Here is a 20424-nt window from a genome sequence, read left to right on the forward strand (position 1 = left end):
AGACCCCCCCCAACTGCCCCCCAGGACCCTACCCCCTACCTGTACCCTGACTGCCCAAAACTTTTTTCACTCCCCCCAAAAAGCCCCCCCCCCGTTTCTTGACTGCCCCCTCCCTGGCCCCCTTACCCTGCTGCTCAGAACAGGGTGTTGGGCTCTGTGCCAGCCGGACACATGGCTGAGCTCCCCAGCACAACAAAACCCGGTCCCTGGCCCTGCACAGGGCTGCCGGACCGGGCTGCAGGAGGAGGAGCTGCCGGCCGGCTCAGAATGCAGGGAGGGGGGGGTGGGAGGAGGAAGCTGCTCCGGAATCCAGCCCGGGACTTTCCTGCAGCCCTCCCAGCTGCTCGCTCTGCTCTGCCAGGGGAGGGGGAAATCCCGGACATTGTGAGTGCTTTACAAATTCCCCCCGGACGCTATTTTTAGCGCGAAAAGGAGGACATGTCCGGGTAAATCCGGACGAATGGTAACCCTAAACAGTACACCCCATGCTGTTTTGTTTCGTTCCGTAGATTTTTTTTTCCTTTAGATTTTGGACACGTAGATTGGTTTGTTTGCTTGTTTTTTAAGATACAGATAATTTAAAAGAAAATATGCGAAGCAAAGATAAGCATGGCATCACAACACTATAACAGATCACTAACGTAAGAGTATGTTAAAAGCACTTACATAGTGAGATACCAAAAACAATATGAAGAATTCAAGTTAAAATATATTTCCATAAGAGATTAGCCGTAGTGACATACCAGTACTCCTTTATAGTACCAATTAGAGAAATTCTCTTCAATTCTCCCTCTCAAACTTATTGTGTAATGTTGTTGGCACAGAACAGTGTTGTGTTCCAATCCAGAAATGGCTGCCCCTTAGTATGCCAGTGTGTATGTCCAGTTTGTAAAACATCTTTGGGAACCTTCTATAAAAATGTATGATTATTGGGTGTAATGTAAAGACTGTATTGTTATATTTGAAGAAAAATTTGGAAGATAAGCAGAAGTAAAACATTATCAAACCTATCACACCCCTCTTAAATTTTCATTCCCTACAGAGTCTCTTCCATAAGAGAGGGACTATTCCGTTTGTTTCTGTGTCATGCATGTTACAGATCTCACTATCACGAGGAATAATAAAAATGGTTAATCTCTGAATTTAAATATAAAATGTTGGGCCAACAAATCAGTAGCTTTCTTTAAATCTGCTACTCAGGAGAATTGGCATTCCAGGCAGCATCTCCATCTTAAGGGCCTGAAATCAAAAACACAGTGAAGTCAGTGGAAAGAGTGCCATTGTTTTCGATGGGCTTTGGGCCAAGTCCTAACTACTAATTTTCATAGCTTTTAGTTGTTTCTTGGCATTGCAGTAGACTCTACACAGGGTATAACTTTGTGCATTAGAGCCCTCAGGGGACGTGCTCAGTGCCTTCCACCCCCAATCGCACTGGCTTCAGAGGGCATATGAGGGTGTTGCACAACTTGCAAGATTACAGGCCCCATTAGTGCAGCAATACATCTGAACTCTGCTCTTCACTCTGCCTTTTTTCCTTGGGTAGCTGTAAAATCATACTATTGAGATTAGTGTATATCTTGTTACTGGATTTATCTATTTTTTTAAATAGTAGTAGTAATGATGGGCTTCAAAAAGACACGCAGTTTTAAATACCCAGCAAACCTCAGCTGCAGAGAAGCTGTTCTGGATGCTGGAGGCAATTTCCACCACCATGGATTCCAGGACGAAAACAAAAATTTCCCTGAAACATTAGCTGAGCAAGTTTCCAGAAAGAAAGTGGATTCTTTTTTAGAATCCAACCCCATGTGTGAAAACAGCTGCTTGTGCTGGAGTTTAGAAGGGTTTTGTATCCCAAGTTGTTGCTGGTGTTGCTCTAACAAAACAAACTGTTCTACATTTATACGTGTGTGTATTTGTCGTGCAGGATTTTGCATTAAGGACAATTATAAGACTTCGGGGAAGAGTGGTGGTGTGGAATATGGCGCCAGCAATGAATTCATAGTAATGAATGAATGAAGTGAATGGAATGAGAAAACCTTGACTTGAGAACTGTACTTGGTTCAAGAGGCAGTCACAAGATTCCAGTCCTTGTGCGAGTTCCCTTCTCCCCTTCTAAACCGTTCCATGTGAGGATGGCTACCTGCAGACCATGTCGCTGGCCATGTGCTCAGTTGCTGCATTGTCATGCAGTAGCACCCACAAAAATGGTTGGAAGGGAAGCTTCTCCACATGAGGGAAAAGCTGCTAGACTTGTTTCCACCCCATAGAGAGGCTTCAGTGGGTGCAGATACAGGCCAGAGGGAAATAGAAGAACTGATGATGGTGGCAATGAAAAGAAAGTGCTGTGTTCAGAAACCAGAATAACTGTCCTTCATGAACAGAAGACAAGCGAGAGTAGTAGAAAAAATACACAGATTAAGAGGGTAGAAGAAAACAGGGTTTTTTTTGTCATGAGTGGAAGGGAAATTCCCATGATGAGTGGAAATTTTAAAAAAGAAACTAAAGGATGACAGCAAGAATGAAAAAATGTCAGTGGGGTCATTACGTTAAAGCAATGGAGATAGTAAGATAGGTGGAGAGTTGGGATTTTAAATGTAGCAAGAAACTGCCGCAAAGCTGAATCAAGTTATTTCATAATCTTAAAACAACTGCGGCAAGGTTTCCACTCTCTGGGAGATGACTGGACAGACTGACTGCATGAGACATGATTATCTGCCCGAGAACATAAGGGTTGAAAGGATATTTTATTCTGTGGCTTATCCACAAACTCACTTGTGGAAGCTGCAAACAAAGGCAAGGGTAGAAAACTGGCTGGAGAGCACAAAGCTGTGCTGCTGTGTAGCAGTGTGGCTAGTGAGGAGGAGAAGCTGCTGCTAACTGGAGAAGCTACAAAACCTCAACCACTCCATAATGTTTTGATTTCAACCCTCCCCATTATGTGGAGGCGCAGTTTAAAAAAAAAAAAAAAAAAAGAAAGTCAGAGGACAACTGGCATAAGGAAAAAATGAAGCTGTAAAGGCATCATGATTACGCATTGCAGTCCAGATTTGATAATACAATTTGTTTTGAAGAAACAAAAAAGACTGCCAGTTAGCTACCACTCCTGGGCTAAATTCTACCCTGCTGTTACATCATTGACTTTAAAAGCAGTTGTGCTCAAGGCTGTATTTTGCTCCTGGTCTGTATCCTGTGGATATTGGAGTTTAAATCTGTTTAAAAGCCATCTCATATAGTGGAGATGGATAGTTGAATGGGCAACATTACTTGCCATGCAACTTAGCCCATTTGATACACTGCAGTGTGGAGGCTGTAACCGGGAATGCAGTGGAGCCTGGGACCATAATGCTTAGTTAGCCATGGTTATTTCGCAGTGCAATCACTCTCCCAAATCATTATGGTTGATCTGGATGACAGCATCTTGCTGCAATAATTGGATTAGTGTTAGAACCCATATGCACCCACAGATTATGCCACAATTTGAGTGCATCACCCTGTTTGTGAGGGGTGCAACAGGGAAACTGTGGGGAAAAAGCATCTGAGTTAATTCAGAATAAACCTTCAGTGGAAGCTAGGAATGAAAGCTGTATCTGACAGCCTGCCTACTCCAGATTCAACTTCACCTAGTAACAATCAATCTCCTGGGAGAATGTAGGGGTCTCTGGACAGATCTTTGCTTTGACACTGATAAATAACAAATGAGACTCTTGCTATTAGAATTTAAGTACCAAATGATATAGGACAGATTATGTCATAGAGGAGTTGTGCTATATTTTAATCTTCAATTGTCCATGTTGCTGCTAACCTGGAGGAAGCTAGTTTTATAAAACAAGATTTACCATTTGATTTGAAAGAAAAAACTTTTTCAGTTGTAATTAAGTACAAGACTCTCCTCCACCACATGAGCCAGACACTCCTGGAAAACACGAGCACATGCACTTACCGTAGGGTGACGAGATGTCCCGATTTTTGGGTCTTTTTCTTATATAGGCTCCTATTTCCCCCCCACCCCAATTTTTCACATTTGCCGTCTGGTCACTCTAACTTACCGAGTGTATTCCCCCCATTCCTCCCCTGTCTCTCCTTAGACCAAGCTAGACTGGAGATTGAGGTCCAGAGATATTTGTCAGAATTTCCCATGGGAGGTGATGTGGATTTCTGACTAACTGGTTTTCCTCTTTCTAGGCTGAATGAGCAAAGAATCATCCTTCCCTGCCAGTTCTTTTGGAACTTGTGGCAAGGAGGTACAGTCTGAGGCAGTAATGGTCATAGGCATGTGCCTAACCTTAAGCATGTGACTAGTCCTGCTGACCTCAGGGGCACTGCTTATCTGCGTACATTTATTCACATGCTTGAGTACTTTGCTGAATAGGTGGCCCTTTTTATGAATTAAGCTTGAGTCCTCCTGAAATAGTTACCAGTCCTGAACTAGTTCTTTTTATTAAAGCCAGCTGTTAATGTAGTGAAGTCAAACATTCCGATGTCATGGAAAACCAAATATTTTATTATATGCATTTCTAAAGCATTTAATGTGGTGAATTACTTTGAACTGTATAGTCTAGAACAGTGGTTCTCAAACTTTTTTTTGCGCAGTCCACTGGAAAATTGCTGAGGGTCTCAGTGGACCACTTAATGATCTTTCAAAATGTTGTTTGTACTGTTAGCTAACTATTGTAAAGCACCTTGGATAAAAGTGCTACATAAAAAAAAATGTTTTTTTTTGTTCTACAAATAAAAGCACACGACTCATATTTTAATATCAGTAGTCTTATCTTTCTCATGCAAAGGATGTGCCCTCTCTCCCCTGCTGCGGCAGCCCCTGAGCTAGGGCTGGGAAGGAGGGAGGTCTCTCCCTGGCAGCCGCAGCCCCGGAGCTGGGGACAGTCGCCTCTTTCTCTGGCCGCTGCAGCCCTGAACATCATAAATTTCCTCCACCCCCTCTTCTCACCCCACTGCCCCTTCCCAACTCCCCTCTATTCCCCCCAAGGCCACCACCTCACCTTATATGTGCATTTTCTCCAGGGATTCAGGCACCTAATTAGTGGAGCCGCGGGGTGGCCCTTCATTCTCTTGTGTGCAGCTGCTCAGGTGCGCACCTGAGAGGGAACTATCCGCAGACCACCTGAACGGAGCTCGTGGACCACAGTTTGAGAACCTCTGGTCTAAAACTTCAGCTGGTATAAATTGGTGTGCGTCTGATATCGGTGGAGCTTGTACTGCAGCTGAGAATATGGCTCGAGATACTTGTAGTATATATGGAATGTAGCCATTTTGCATTACAGTATTTAGACTATGTTAAAAAAAATGATTATTGGGATTAGGGGCACATTACTGTGTAATTTTCTGGTTCTGATTAGTTTCGGAGTGAAACTACAGAACTGGGGATCATGGGATGCCTGTGAAGCAACAAGGAAAGGAAGACAAACATGCTGTTATTAACAAGGAACAAGACTGCCATTCTTTTATGATACAAGCTTAGTTTAGTGCTGCTAAGTGTTTCCATCATTTTTAAGATTGCCAGTACCGTAAAGAACACACTGTACTTTGACAGGGTAGAAATGCTTTTTTGATAGAAGCATTAACATAATGCAGGAGAGTTTGGCTGAGGTCACAGTTGTGCGACAGCATATTCAAGGGAGGTTGAATAAGGGGCCGTGCATAAGGGGAGGAGGAAGGCAAAAAGAGCCTTCTCTCTCCCTTCAAGCCCCACCCTCGCATGCCTGCAGGGGCCGGGTACAGTTCTATGGGGGATTAGAAACCAGCAGCATTAATCTACGGGCCATGGGGAGGCGGTGTGGAGCTGGTGGCTGGCCTGGAGATGAATGAGTGCTGCATCCTTTCACATAGCTAGGGAGTTGCTACAGCACTGTCTCCCACACACAGTCCTCAAACATTGCTCCCAGGGCTGCTGCTGTGATGTGGTCTCACTTCCAGCTGTGTCCACCTCCATTCACAATTGGGCCCTGAGTCTGTTCCCTCGCATTGAGGAAAATGCCTTCAGTTTTCTTTACCTGGAATGCCCAGAAGAGCAGAACAAGAAATGAATTAATGTTACTAGGTTCGGTGATATTAATCCTCTTACAAGAAGCTGAGGGTCCCCCGCAGCATACTTTGAGGGAGAAGAGCTAGTTGAGCCTGTCTGAAAGCTTCTCTTTTGCATAGTTTTCAACAGTGTATAAATATGCCAGGGTAACAGAGTGTTCTCCTGTTACAGCATGCTAGCCATCTGCAGTGGGGGATGGTTTCCCATTAGCCACTGCAAATTTGTATGAGAGAGAGAGAAGCATTTCTAGGTTTTCTAAGACCTTCTAGTATTTTATAAAAAATGTTCTGATATCTGTTAAACAGCAGTAGCAAGTCCAATGATTTAATCAAGCGGTTTCCAATTCCTTTCTCTAGGAGTGCATCATTGATGAGGATTGTGAGATAGGGAAATATTGCCAGTTCTCCAGTTTCGAATACTTATGTCAGCTCTGTAAAACCCAACATTCTGTAAGTACCGAATTCTTGTATGGTCTTCAAAAACTGTCTCACCACATAAAGGACCATCATTAATGGCGGTTGACCAAAAGTGATATCTCTATTGGTTAAGTTCTGTTTGGGTGGGGGTGGGGGGAAGGTATCACAGCAGCAAACACTGAATATGCATATACAGAATGCTTTTTCTTGCCCTGCATATTCTTGTGTGTGTTATAAGGATTCTATTCACTGGTGCTTTAGGACTCAATCCAACTCCGGTTGATTTCAACTAGAGTTCAATCAGACACTTATAGAAAAGAATTAGTGACTTTGCTGCCTAACATGATAAAAATGACAAGTTGCACATTGCGTCCATACACCTATATGAACATGCTCTATTTGTGTTTGTGTAACTCCCTCCTGCGTGGGTCATTAAGTGTTTGAATCTGGGAACTTAAGAGCAAACCTCTGCCATTTCAGCTAAAGGATTATCTCCCTCAGCTGGTAGCAATAGTAGGTTATCTTCTCACAGGGCTGTCAATGCTAGGAGGTAGTGCTCCTTGTGCTGAGAGTCCTGCTAAGAGTCAAACGGAGTCTTTTCATTAAATGTTTTTATCTCCATATCCAGATGTATTTTTCATTCATATTCCTTTGCTAGCCTGGAGTGAAACTAAATATTTGTTCAAAAACTATATAGTCCATAGAGCCTAAAAGGAACAAATAAGCAAGTCCTGCTGAAGTTCTTGTTACCCACAGGATATTATATTCTAAAAACTGCTGTGTGAGGCCATTATTCTGCCAAAACGTACACAAACATTTAGCTTGAAACACATAAATAGTCCTATTGACTTCAGTGGGACTCCTGGTGAACCTTCATTTTAGGAAACCAATCTTACGAACAACCATTTTTTCCAACTAGGAAGGAATAGCATGTCCTTCCTAGTGATGTCAAAGAACAAGTTGACATTCATTTCAATACATGGGAAATTGCTTTATAATGGTTTAAAGGACAAGAAGAAAGCCATGCAGTTCACTGTACTGTAATTTACACACACTACTTAGTTTTGAGATGTTCAACTTATGAAATTCTCAGTCCCTAATTAGTTCATAAAATAGGAGTTCTACTATACTCATATACGTAACGTTAAGCACATGTGTAAGTCTTTGCAGGCTCAGACCCCAAGTGACAGTGAAAAGACCTGCCTGACAGTATTTTAATGGGCTTTTTTTGTTTCTGTTTCATCATTGTACTACTGCAATTTAGATAAACCCAAAGCAAGAACTGAGATTTTACAGGATTTTATGTAAAAACAGGAGATTTTACATAAACATGAAATGTCCACGTTTTGCATAGTGTTCAGTAGAATATTTGTAGCCCATTGTATATTAAAAATGGGCCCTAGACACACCCCAGCTCTAAATAGCCTCACACTGCAAGGTGGCTTGAGATCCAGTCCTGGATTCCTATCCAAATTTTGCAAATAACCCTTGCTTAATAATGAGCAGAGGGTACAGACTCTGAGTGTAGTCCCCCAAAAGTCTCACTCCCAGGAGGGGAAACCCCTCTGTCTTTGGGAGGCATGCAATATGCATGCATATTGGGGTGGGCTGTACACAATGAACCCTGTTACAATTCTGAACCCTGAAGTTACCAGGAATCTGAGAGATGGCTAATCAAATTATTAAAAAAAAAAAATACACAGTGCATATAGGTATGCATACCAGGTATGTACCACTGGTACATTTGGAAAGCTGTTGTCCTAGGAACTATCTTTCTCTGGGGACTTTGCTTCCCTCTTCCCTCCTTTGAGTGGGAGTTGGCCCTTTCTTTTAAGACTCTTGATTATAATCAAGATAATTATCAGCTAGAGGGTGCAGCACTGCTTTAAAGTGATTCAGATCTCTCTGGGATCTAGTTTCCCCTTTGCAGTTAAGGTTAAACACATGAATAGTCCTATTTTAACCTATGGGATTAGTCACATGCTTAAAGTTGAAAACACACGGAGAGCTGCTTACAGGATCTGGGCCTTAAGTCTGTGCTTATCCTTACCAGTGGTTGCTATGTTTAGTGCTGAGTTCAATGCTGGTGCTAAAAAGAGAATTTTGTTGCAGTGATTTTTCCCTCTCCTTCTTCTAAGCCTTGCTCCCGAGATGTTGAATGCTGTGGAGACCAGCTTTGCGCCTGGGGTGAATGTGTGGAAGCTGCATCAAAAGGCGAGAATGGCACAATTTGTGAAAATCAACATGACTGTAATCCTGGGACATGCTGTGCTTTTCAGAAAGGTAAACTGGTTTTGCTTTTTTTATTCTATTCATTTTATAGTGCAAGAGGATCTTCAGCTCAGCAGAAGTAGCTAACTCTCTGTGTAAATTAATGGGTAATTCTCTCCTTTGCTCTGTGTTACTGTGGAGTGTGCAGGGCCGGCTCCAGGCACCACCTTCCAAGCAGGTGCTTGGGGCGGCCACTTCGGAGAGGGGTGGCACGTCCAGCTGTTCAGCGGCAATTCGGCGGATGGTCCCTCACTCCTGCTCGGAGCGAAGGACCTCCCGCCGAATTGCCGCCACAGATCACGATAGCGGCTTTTTTTTTTTTTTTTTTTTGGGTTTGGCTGCTTGGGGCGGCCAAAACCCTGGAGCCGGTCCTGGGAGTGTGTTGTGATAAAGCCTTTAGAATGCAGTTAGAGTTGGGAGGGAGAAGGCACTTCCTACAGGACTGCATTACCGTGAAAGTGACATTCTTCAAACATTCTAGATCGGAATGGTGTGAGCAATAGAAGAGCGCAGGGTATAGTGTGTTTGTAATGGGCAGCTACAGTCATTTGAAGACAATATAACAGCTTTGCCCAATTTTCATACCAAGGAGAAACTTAGTGTGTTTTACTTTTTGCCTTGTAAAGCGGAAAATATTTGAGATTCTCAGTTTGCTCTGTCAAAAACCACTTTTGCTTCCCCTGAATGGCCCTTCCCACATTAGAGAGAGGGAGACCACCAATACAGGAGATTGCATAAATGTGAAGTTCTAGCATGAAAGACTGTTGGGTATTATGATGCAGTCCAGTACACAACAGTGTCCTGGACAGGACATGAACTAGAAGGGCACTACAGAACATCCCATTAGCCCACGAGAGAGTCTGAGGCTTACAGAAGTGAAGCTTGACATAGTGAAAGGCAAATAAGCAATTTGTTTCTTCAGGCCTGGGCCTCACTCTTTCCACCCAGTCAATCCCAAGCCTTTGTCTGCTTATCCACGACAGTCTCGTGTGTCGCCCTCATGCCCCTCCTCCCTTCTGCAGTATTAGTGCCCAACCTCAACATTTCCTCTAGTCCAGGGAGATCATTTTCTATGTTGCTACCTATATTGGCCTCTCCCATGACCAAGAAGCCGCCTCAAATCTTTGGACTTGGGATAACTTCTGCTGCCTAGAACCATTGTATCAGAGTGCTAGGGAATGTCCTGTGGAATGGGAAGAAGGTCCATTTCAGGCACCATCCAAGTTGAGTCAGTTGGGTGTGTGCAGTTTTTCCTCGTTAACGCTAAATACAAAAACAACAAGGAGTCTGGTGGCACCTTAAAGACTAACAGATTTATTTGGGCATAAGCTTTCGTGGGTAAAAACCTCACTTCTTTGGATGCATAGAGTGAAAGTTATGCCTGCATCTGATACAGACTAACACGGCTACCCCCTGATACTTAACGCTAAATAAAGAGCACTATAAAGGAGACTTTGCTTTGCAGAGAACAGTTTTGGATTATCTCCTTGTTCATCAGGGTTTTCTTTATTTTAAAATATCTACAGAATTTGGTGAGCTTCAACAGGGACTCTTCTGTAAACCCCTCCCCTAAGAAGAAACAGGAAAGAAGGAGCAACTTTAGCAAGTCTTCTGACTAATATCACTTCCCCAAGTGGGACTCAGATCCTGCTCCTGGATCCCATAGAAGCCAATCGCAAAACATCAACTGGCTTCACTAGTGTAGGGCTGGACATATAGTGAGGGGAACACACTGTTCCCTGAACCCCAGTTTCCTCTGTGATATGAGCCAGCAATAATTGCATTTGAAGCAGTACAATTCCAGTATCGTGCTGAAGATGATTATTTAATCAATACAAACCCTTCACAGCAAATTTGACTCAAGTCAAAGTTAGCTCCTGACTTGATAAAAAATGCTTAGAACAAAGCCTGTAGCTGAGTGGTTCTCAAACTTTTGTACTGGTGACCCCTTTCACATAGCAAGCCTCTGAGTGTGACCCCCCTAATAAATTAAAAATACTTTTTTATATATTTAACACCATTATAAATGCTGGAGGCAAAGCTGGGTTTGGGGTGGAGGCTGACAGCTCACGACCCCCCCCCATGTAATAACCTTGTGACCCCCTGAGGGGTCCTGACCCCCAGTTTGAGAACCCCTGCTGTAGCTGTAGAGGGAAAATCTAAAGTTAATGAAAACGGTGATTATTTCCCTGCCCAGAACCATGGTATTAAAGCTTTAAAGGAGGTACTGTTTAAATACCACCACCACCACCTAACTCTTACGTAGCTCTTTATATTGGTAGATCTCAAAGTGCTTTACAAAGGTGGTCAGTATCATTATCCCCGTTTTACAGATGAGGAAACTGAGGGAAAGTGATTTGCCCAAGGTCACCTAGCAGGCCAGGACTAGAGCTTAGGTCTCCTGAGTCCTGGTTAAGCGCCCTCTCCACTAAGCCGCACAGCCAGAACAGTGCAAAGGGACACTAGTGTAGATGAGAATCAGGCCTAATATATTATGTTGTAAATTCAGCTTTATACACCAGTCTAGGGCCTTGAGTAATTGCAGAAGATTTATTGAAGGTTTCATTCTTTTAATCATTTTGGTTAATTGTGATCTTAATGGTAAAAGTCTGTTGTATAATCTTAGAAAAAACAACCTGCTCAAAGCTCTTTCATGAAGATTGCTGTTGTCTTTTTACATCACTTGCTATTGTGAGAATGACAGTTCAATAATTCAGTTTTCCCAAATATTTCTAAGAATCACCAACAGCTGTAGGAAGTTAACTTTCTTCTTTGAGTAGCGACCCTATGGGTGATCCACATCTGCCTCAACATGGAAAAAAATCTATCCTCATACCCACTCAATGCAGAGAATTCATTGGGGCTACTCTAGACTCCTCCATAGCCAGGCAAACGTGCGCAAGGACAGATTTACCACAGAGTCCAATCTTGTTTCAAAGATACAACAAAGCCTGCAAACCACAGCGTGGACTTGTCTATGACTTCCGGGCTATATGGCAGCCTGTACATTTGTGATACCCTTAGTAAGGCTACACTGTCTTCAGCCTGCCTAATAATCGTCCATACCCCAAGCAAGCACAGTCTATGTGAATGGGTGTCAGTACCTCAGAGGGTTCTCTACTCTCTCCGCTGGTGGAAAGATCTATGAAAGGTGTGCAAGGACCATCACTACAGACTACTCCCTGATGGGCACACACTGCTAGAATCTCAGGTTCACACTCAAGGAATATAGCCTCCTGAGGAGTCCAACCTCCATATCAACAAATTGGAGCGCTGAGAAGCCTGTTATGGAGGCAAGCACTTCCTACCCCACATCAGGGGCCATCCAATCAGCATAATGCTGGACAACAGAGTAACAGTGTATTATATCAGTCGTAAAGGAAATGCAAGATCCCAGGCCTTGTGTGCTGAATCTATAAAACTATGGATCTCTCACACTGCATGCAGATCTCAGCGCTTTATGTACCAGGACTACAGAACACAATGGCGGATTCCCTCAGCAGACATTTCAGCACCGACCACAAGTGGGAGCTGAACAATGAGGTATTCTGAGAGAGCTGCCTTACTTGGGGCCATCCACAGATAGATTTCTCTGCAACTCCATTCCTTGGCTCTGCATACTGCTTTACACTTGTCGTCAGGCTCCATTATTGCTGAAAGTCCTGAACAAATTGAAACAAAAAAAATTAGTTGACATCCTTAGAGCACCATCTTGGCCAAGGCAGGCGGGGTTACCAGAACTGATCCACCTTTTTCTGTGACTGAACCACCTCACCCAGGAATCGGGATCAAACACTCATCTGAATCTGTCAGCACTTCACTTCAAGGCTACTAGATGGCTCTCAGGTATAGAGCAAGATTGCTCCCCTGATGTACAAATCCACCACGAGACCTCAGCTTAGTCCTCAAGGTGCTGACGAAAACTTCCATTTGAACCTATGGCAAACTGTTCCCTTCTTCATCAGTCCCTTAAGACCATGTTCCTGGTAGCCATCACCTCAGCCAAGAGAATAGGGGAGCTTGGAGCCTTGATGGTGGACTCCCTATACAGTGTTCTGTCATGACAAGGTGACACCGTGTTCACACCCTCCCTTCCTTGCCAAGGTTTCCTCAGAATTTCATATCAACCTGTAGATTCACCTCCTGGTGTTTTATCCCAAGCCTCGCTCTTCAAGAGAAGAGTCGAGCCTTCAACACACTGGATGTAAGAGCCCTTGCCTTCTGCCTAGGGAATACTAGGACCCGTTAGGGCTTCACCCAGGCTTTATATCTCAGTTACAGAAAGGACAGGCGATTTCCAACTAAAAGACTATCTAGATCGGTGGCAGGATACTCCTTAACCTGTTATGAAGCTTCAGAGGTTCAGCCCCCTCAGAGTCATTACTCATTCCACCAGAGCTCAATCTACCTCAGTAGCCCTGTTGAAAAAATACCTATTTCACACATCTGCATTGCAGCCACCAGGACTTTGCTACACACATTTTTCTGAGTGTTACACTCTTGTGATGACTTCCAGAGCTGACGTGGCTTTTGGAGAGGCTGTTCCACGATCTGAATTGAATCTGCCTCCTCAGCAGCCCCCTTCCCCCATGATCGGGATACTGCTCTGGAGTCGCGCATCCATAGGGACACTACTCAAAGGAGGAGGCGAGGACACGTTGTACAGTAACTGGAGTTCTTCAAGATATGTCCCCCATGGGTCGGTCCACTACCCGCTCTTCTTCCCCTCTGCTTTGGAGTCTCTCATTGGACTTCCATGCTTAAGAAAACTGGAGTGGTGGTGAGTGCACATCTCCCAATATAGCTTGTATGAGGACATGAGGGTGTCCAGGGCACAGGCACGTACCCATAGTTGACGAACATCTTTGATCAAGAGGACACAGGCATACACCTCCTGATGTGGAGCACCTGTAGGAACACACATCTTGAAGACCACCACTTACTATACCAACTAAGTGACTTATCTTTTCAATTTGCCTCTAATTTTTTTTTTAACGACAATGCAAGGTCTTTTGTTAATTAAAAGTCACCATCAGGGAGCGGCGTGTATGTGTGTTTGTCAGGACCTGCATTTGGATATTCCTGAAACTCCTGTACTTCCAGAGTACTGAGGTATATTGGAGTGCTTTCCTTTTCTGGTCATCTTTGCTTTCTATATCAAGAGTCCCAAACTGCACAGCATTCTGGTAAATAACTGCTCTCTCTAAAGGGTGAATTTTACCTGTGTGCGGAGGGTTAGTATAAGGCCTCTCTGACATAAGTCCCACTTGAGTCCATTTTGCTTTTTTGATCTGTCACTGTAGTTTGGTTTTGGTGTAGGCTTTTTTTTAATAGTAGGGGGGGTTTCCTAAATTAATTCATACCTTTGTTTGTGGTGACTTCTTGTAATCCTGACTATTTTTTGAATAACTGCAGTGCACATTTAATCCTTTCAAAGAAATCATAAAATAAATTGGAAAACAAGATGCAAACTCCTGTATCCAGATCTAAAACCAAAAAATCCTGGTAGGCATCAACAGTTACTGCTCACTGCTGCCTCCTTTGTAGAATGGTATGTTCCCCCATTTTTCTAAAATACCTCTCTTCAGGGGAAGGGCATTACAGAAATGCAGTTCTCAATTTATTGCCAAATCGTTGCTGCCTTTTGGTGAAGAGGATGGGGATTGTCTTAGCCTGAACATGAGACAGAGCCACAGTATAAATGATTTGAAATCTTACTCAGTCTAGTGGAAAGGCAGGTGAGATACACACCTCTCCCATGGGTGAGGGATTGAAAAGAGCTCCTGGCTCACTGTGAATCTTTTATATGCAGAACTGACTAGTTACCCTGTGGATCAAAAATCCTTATGGATTTATCATTTTTGCATGCAGATCTTCTGTTTCCTGTGTGTACTCCATTACCTGCAGCAGGAGAACCTTGCCATGATCCTTCAAACAAACTCCTGAACCTGATCACATGGGAACTGGAACCAGATGGAGTGCTTGAGCGCTGCCCATGTGCAAATGGCTTCATATGCCAGACTCACAGGTAAGGCCTGGGAAGGATCAAAAGCTTTTTTCACTAGAGACTCTTTGAACCCTTTCAAGGTTTGTTTGTGTGAAACACCCCCCACTCTGCACAGAGTAGTTCCTTGTTGCAAGCTGCTTAGTGTTGAGAGGTCTGAAAATCTTGACTGCCTTCTTCACCACTAACTGGAAAAAATCCTCACTGGTATAAAAACGTCTAAAGCCTTTTACATTGTCCTAACAGACACTGCTATTCCCCCCGTGAGGAAGTGGCTACTGGTATTTGTGTAGTCATTAGCAAGGGGGCAGTGGATTGTCATTGCAGGTGGTGTTTGATACAGTCACAGTTGAACTGCACTTTAGAAGGCGCACAGTGTATTTCTATTTTTTGTCCAGTGTCATGCAGGGTATTTGATCTGATTGTAATTGAGACTGTAACCCCCCTTTCCTCCCTGGGTTACTTGGTAGCAGGGAACACTCACCTGTGTGCCTGGGCACCTGATGTTGGATACTCAGTATCTTCTTTAATGTCAACCAGTGGTGCTGTTGGATAGATGGGAATCCTCTGCTGCAGTCCCTTTACTCCTAAAGGACTTTAAAATTGGCGGTGCCTCCGCCTGACTGGCCCCTGTACACACTCAATATAATCTCAAAAGTACCAACTCAAAAACACCAATTATAAATAATATACATCCAGTATACATTAATTAGAGTTCACACACCTTCACTTAACAATTTAAAAATATCAGGGTATAACCATCTAAAACAGGGGTAGGCAACCTTTCAGAAGTGGTGTGCCGAGTCTTCATTTATTCAGTTTAATTTAAGGTTTTGCATGCCGGTAATACATTATAACGTTTTTTTTAGAAGGTCTCTCTCTAAGTCTATATTATATAACTAAACTATTGTTGTATGTAAAGTAAACAAGGTTTTCAAAATGTTTAAGAAGCTTCATTTAAAATTAAATTAAAATGCTGATCTTATGCCGCAAGCCTGCTCAGCCCACTGGGTGGGGATTGGGGGGTTCAGGGCAGAGGGCTGGGGTGTGTGGGGGGGACTCAAGGTAAGGGCAGAGGCTGGGGTGTGGGTGGAGGTGCAGGGCACAAGGCTGGGTGTGGGGGGGAGGACAGGGCAGAGGGCTGGGGGTGTGTGGAAGTGCAGGGCAGAAGGCTGGGTGTTGGGGGCTCAGAGCAGGGGAGAGCGGTGGGTGGGGGGGCTGAGTGGGGCGGGGGGCCGGGATCCCCCCCCCCCACCGCTCTCCCCTGCGGGGGCAGGAGGCAGAAGCTTGATCCTGCGGCAGCGAAGCTTCCTCCTCGCCCGTTTTTTCCCACAGCGTGGTGCTTTCCGGCTCCTCCTCCTCTCACTGGGCAGGCAGCGTGCCACTCAAAATTGGCATGCGTGCCGTAGGTTGCCGACCCCTGGTCTAAAATTTGATGTCACTGCTAATTTAAATCCACTGGGGCAGCTGAACAAATATAGTATACAGTAATAAATGAAACTTCTGTAACTGGCATTTACACTGCCACCATTTACCCCAGCCCGGATTGTACACTCCTCTGGATTTCACAGTCCTAGGCACTTGCTTGCATGGGCGCGCTTGGAGATCTGCAGCTGGAGACAGCACACAGAATCAACAGAGTATCAGTCCAGCCAAGGCAACAAGCTGCACAACCCCGCTGACGATTGGAGCTGGCTCCACCAAATGTCAGCAGCTCTGGGTCCTGGTTCAGTGGCAAGGTCGTTTGGCCTCTCCTCAGTCTCTCTGCTGTGCTCCTTCCCTTGAAAGTACTTTCCCAAACAAGAGTGGGGGTTACTCACAGTCCTTCACTGCAGGCCCACCTCAGTCAGCTCCAGGCACAGCAATAGTCTTTGCTCTGACCCCAGTGAAGCCACCAACAACCTCGGAGGCTCCCTTCCAGGGCTGGTCTTACCATGAGGCGAACTGAGGCAGCCGCCTCACGTGCCAGACTGGGGGCGGCACTAGGACCCAGAACATAGAAAATTGTGTCTGCTGCTAGTGCATATATAGTCTCTCTGCTCTAGATGCACAGAGATGGACGAGTGCTGTGCTGGAGGAAGGAGGGCACAAGAGACATAACAGGCAGGCAAAAAGGTGAGGGAATAACAGAAAGCAGCAGGAGCTGCAGGGAGAGAGAGGAGGAGGAGCCTCTTATGTATCTCTCTAGCACCCCCAGGAGCCTGGAGTGATTAACACCAGCTTCTCAGGGAGCTTCCTGTTTCCTGCTGCTTCCCTGAGCCCACTTGAGAAGAACAGGCAGTCAACTGAACTAGTAGGAGCCAGTTAGGCCCTTAATATGCTGATATCTTCCCTCACTCAGGCCCTGCTACCAGTCTGCTTATCTGTTCCCTTCAATTGAGTGTTGAGAGCCACTATAGCTGGCACAGAACAGCAGTCATGAGTGAAAGATGAAAACACCCCTCGGGGCAGCATTCAGAAAAAGAAAGCAAGCAAAGGAAGCTTTTCTATCTAAGCAGGAAGGAGCTGAGATACATAGACACACATGTTCACAGTGAACTTCCGGCCCCAGTGAAAATGTGAGTGATGAGGAGATGCCTGATCTTCCAGTTAGTCAGAGTGCAGGTGACCTGGCAGCTACTGCAGCATCCATATCTCCATCTCAAATGGATGTAACCATGTACATTCCTGAAGAAAAGTGTAGATCAGAGAGGAGTGTGGTGGAGGCGCAAGAAACAGCTGCTGCTGAGTTTAGTTCCTTAAGTCTAGATGATCCAGGACTGTGGACCCACTTGTATTGCATGGGCCACAGCAAGTGAAAAACGTCATGTTCCCCAAAGACAATGAAAATAGAAGTTTCCATCCAACACATTACTGGTGTGAAATCCCCAATGGCGACAAAGTGGAGAGGCCCTGGCTTATGTACTCAAAAACCCAGAATGCTGCATACCGTTGTTGTTGCAAACTTTTTTTTCAAAATATAAAAATTTGACTATTTAGATGAAAGCAGGTCAGGTGTCATGGTGGGGTGAGGGTGTGTCATTAGCTTTAGGTTTCCTAAAGCATTCAGGGAAAACCACAGGTAAATGAAATTACTTCATTCTACAGTTGAAATAACATTTCTGACAGTAAGTTTCCCATTACATTATTTGTCTTAGCATTTAATAAAATAACTCAATTTCCACATGTGCTGTGAGATGTAAGATATGAATTAATGTTTTCACCTCTTCTTCCCTGCCCAGCTCTCTCGCCACATCAAATTTTCTCTAGCACAGCAACATTTTCCCTCTCTCCAGCAATGCAATTCATTACTGGGATTTCGTTTGAAGGAATAGTTCACATAATATTTTGTTACCGCATAGTTCATCACAATCCATTTCAACACTGAAATTTTAGTTAAATTAGTTTGCAGTTCTGTTGACCTCAACAAAGATATATCAAATGCATATAACACTGGCCATCTCTTATCACTATGAAATAAAAGGATAACACGCCAAAGCTGAACAAAATAGGACTTGGATGTACTGAACAACCTAGCTATGGCCACTATAATTATTAGCAGAAATGACTGGGACTTGGCAGTCGCACATTTTGTCACAATTGCCTGATTTATTTCAGATAATCTAATGGTTACACAGTACGATAGGTGCGTCTTCCACAAGACTTATGGACTAAGTTCAGCCTCCTCCATGAATTTACATCAGATTTCATATACTGGATATTAAGAATAGCCCGGCATAGGGCAAGCATTTGCATATTTAAAGGAAATAGAAGTGGCCAATTTACACTAGCAGTCATTTTTCAAAATAGTTTCCCATATAAAGTTGAAGTGAGACATAGCTCCGTATTAATACTCCTGCTAATTAAACTGGCTGAAGTGCTCTGTAAGCCCTAATATGGCATGTGACCCATGAGCACCTCCCAAAATTATAGCATACAGATGGAGAAAAATCAAATTTCCAATAAGCATGAATACATGCAAAGTCCCCAGATCCATCACAAGGGGGAAGTTCCCTCTGCTTGCAGCTCATTGGACCTCCTGTTCAGAGCAACAATAAAAATGTTTAACGTAGGGGGCTGCCCTGTTTTGAAACCAATAAAGCTGATCAAAACTTCCCAAATGTCAATTTTGGCAAGTTTCTTCCTCTTGAAGGATTACCCTCTCCAATTTTTTTTGTCCTAATATTTTAGTTCAAGAGACTTCTTATAAGTTCCTCCTCATGCATTATAATGGATTTCTTTAAAAATTCAGTCTTCATCTTTCCTGAGCTGTGCATAACTTTCTATAATCAGCTGTCTTACCTATTCAAGTGAATGGATTTGGAAGTTTTGTTCCTCCCAGGTGAAAGGGAAGGAGGGAGGTGTGTGGTTTTCCACTTTAATAAAGAACTGGAATGACGACAGGTCTGAACACTAACAGGCAGGATGTGTTTGCTTTCTCAACAGCCACAGCACCGTGTCTGTATGTGAAGTGTCTTTTAATGAAACCAGAAGTAACGAAAAGGAAGACCCTTTGCTCATGGATGAAATACCGTTACTTGGTTTGATACCCAGAGATGTGCTTGGTGATTATGAAGACAGCAGTATCATTCAGGCAGTGCGGAAGGAATTAGAAAGCCTGGAAGGAAATATTTCCGAACAGACAGATTTAAAGGAGCCAGACTTGGCTCATGATCTGCTCTTTGGAGATGAGATTTAAATTAAACACAGGGTAGGATTGGTCACTGACACGATACGAATTAAATTTCTAGAAGTGTCTAGTATTTTGCTTGTATAAATTCTGAACACACACACTGCTGGATAGAAGTGCAATAAATAATATTTTAAAGGGGTTTCTTCCTATTCTCGTCCCCCAAACCTGCACAGACTTTTTTTTTTTTTTTAATCCATTCGGAAGGTTGGACTAAATTAAATCAGAAAGGGCAAGTGTGGGCCAACAGTGTCAGGTTTTTTTTGGACTAGTTACTCTGTTCTGGGTACCAAAATAAACGTACTAGTTTGGTATTAAGGGGAAATGAGCATAATGTGTCAAAGTGTTAATGTTTCATACATAATCTCATTTAAATTATTGGTAACCCTCAAGTGAAAGTTTTGAGCATTGCATTTTCTGTACATATGTTTGGAATGGTTGTTATTGTTCTGGGGTGAGGAAGAACCCACTTCTTCGTCTAAGATGATTATTTTCGGGCATTGGTCTTCAGCCATGTATGTGTTTCTTTTAAAAATATATAATCACAGTGAAGTTGCAATAAATATAGCTTCTGCTCAGTTATTTGAAGCCTGGGGGAGGCTGGGAAGGAGGAGAGCTTTATCCTTAGTTTCAGAGAGAGCACTTAGGACCAAACTTCACTTTCAACTGTTTACAGAGGAGGCAGCAAAGGATCTCAAACTCACATAGCACCACTAGCTGTACAGGTTTTGGGGGACCAGACTGGTAGCTTAAACCAGCCTCCCCACTACACAGCATTTGCCAGTGTCAACTTCATGAGAGTGAATACTACTCCTTGCAGCATTAACTCTCTTTCACAGTTGTTACCTTCAGGAAGGCATGGATTCCTTCCCCCCACCACCTCTTATGTAGGTTTGGAATTTTGAACAAAGTCCAATAAGAAAAAACATCCCCTTTAACAGCTTCTGTAAAACAAACAAAATAGGACTGGGACAAATGCACATTCATTAGGGTGATATGTACTCCGTAGATGAAGCTTGCCCCT

General features: G+C 43.7%; 1 protein-coding gene across 2 annotated transcripts in view; it reads left to right on the forward strand.

The window, feature by feature from the left end:
* The window catches only part of DKK3 (dickkopf WNT signaling pathway inhibitor 3), a 68018-nt gene extending 48055 nt beyond the window's left edge, over positions 1-19963 (forward strand). For both annotated transcript variants that reach the window (XM_034769987.1, XM_034769988.1), the window contains exons 5-8: positions 6397-6489; positions 8595-8739; positions 14599-14755; positions 19157-19963. In XM_034769987.1, the coding sequence (XP_034625878.1) occupies positions 6397-6489; positions 8595-8739; positions 14599-14755; positions 19157-19409 (648 nt within the window). In that variant the 3' untranslated portion in view covers positions 19410-19963. The remainder of the gene's footprint in view (positions 1-6396; positions 6490-8594; positions 8740-14598; positions 14756-19156) is intronic.
* The last annotated feature ends 461 nt before the right edge of the window (positions 19964-20424 follow it).

The sequence above is a fragment of the Trachemys scripta genome, chromosome 4 (genome assembly GCF_013100865.1).
Source record: "Trachemys scripta elegans isolate TJP31775 chromosome 4, CAS_Tse_1.0, whole genome shotgun sequence".
Taxonomy (NCBI): domain Eukaryota; kingdom Metazoa; phylum Chordata; order Testudines; family Emydidae; genus Trachemys; species Trachemys scripta.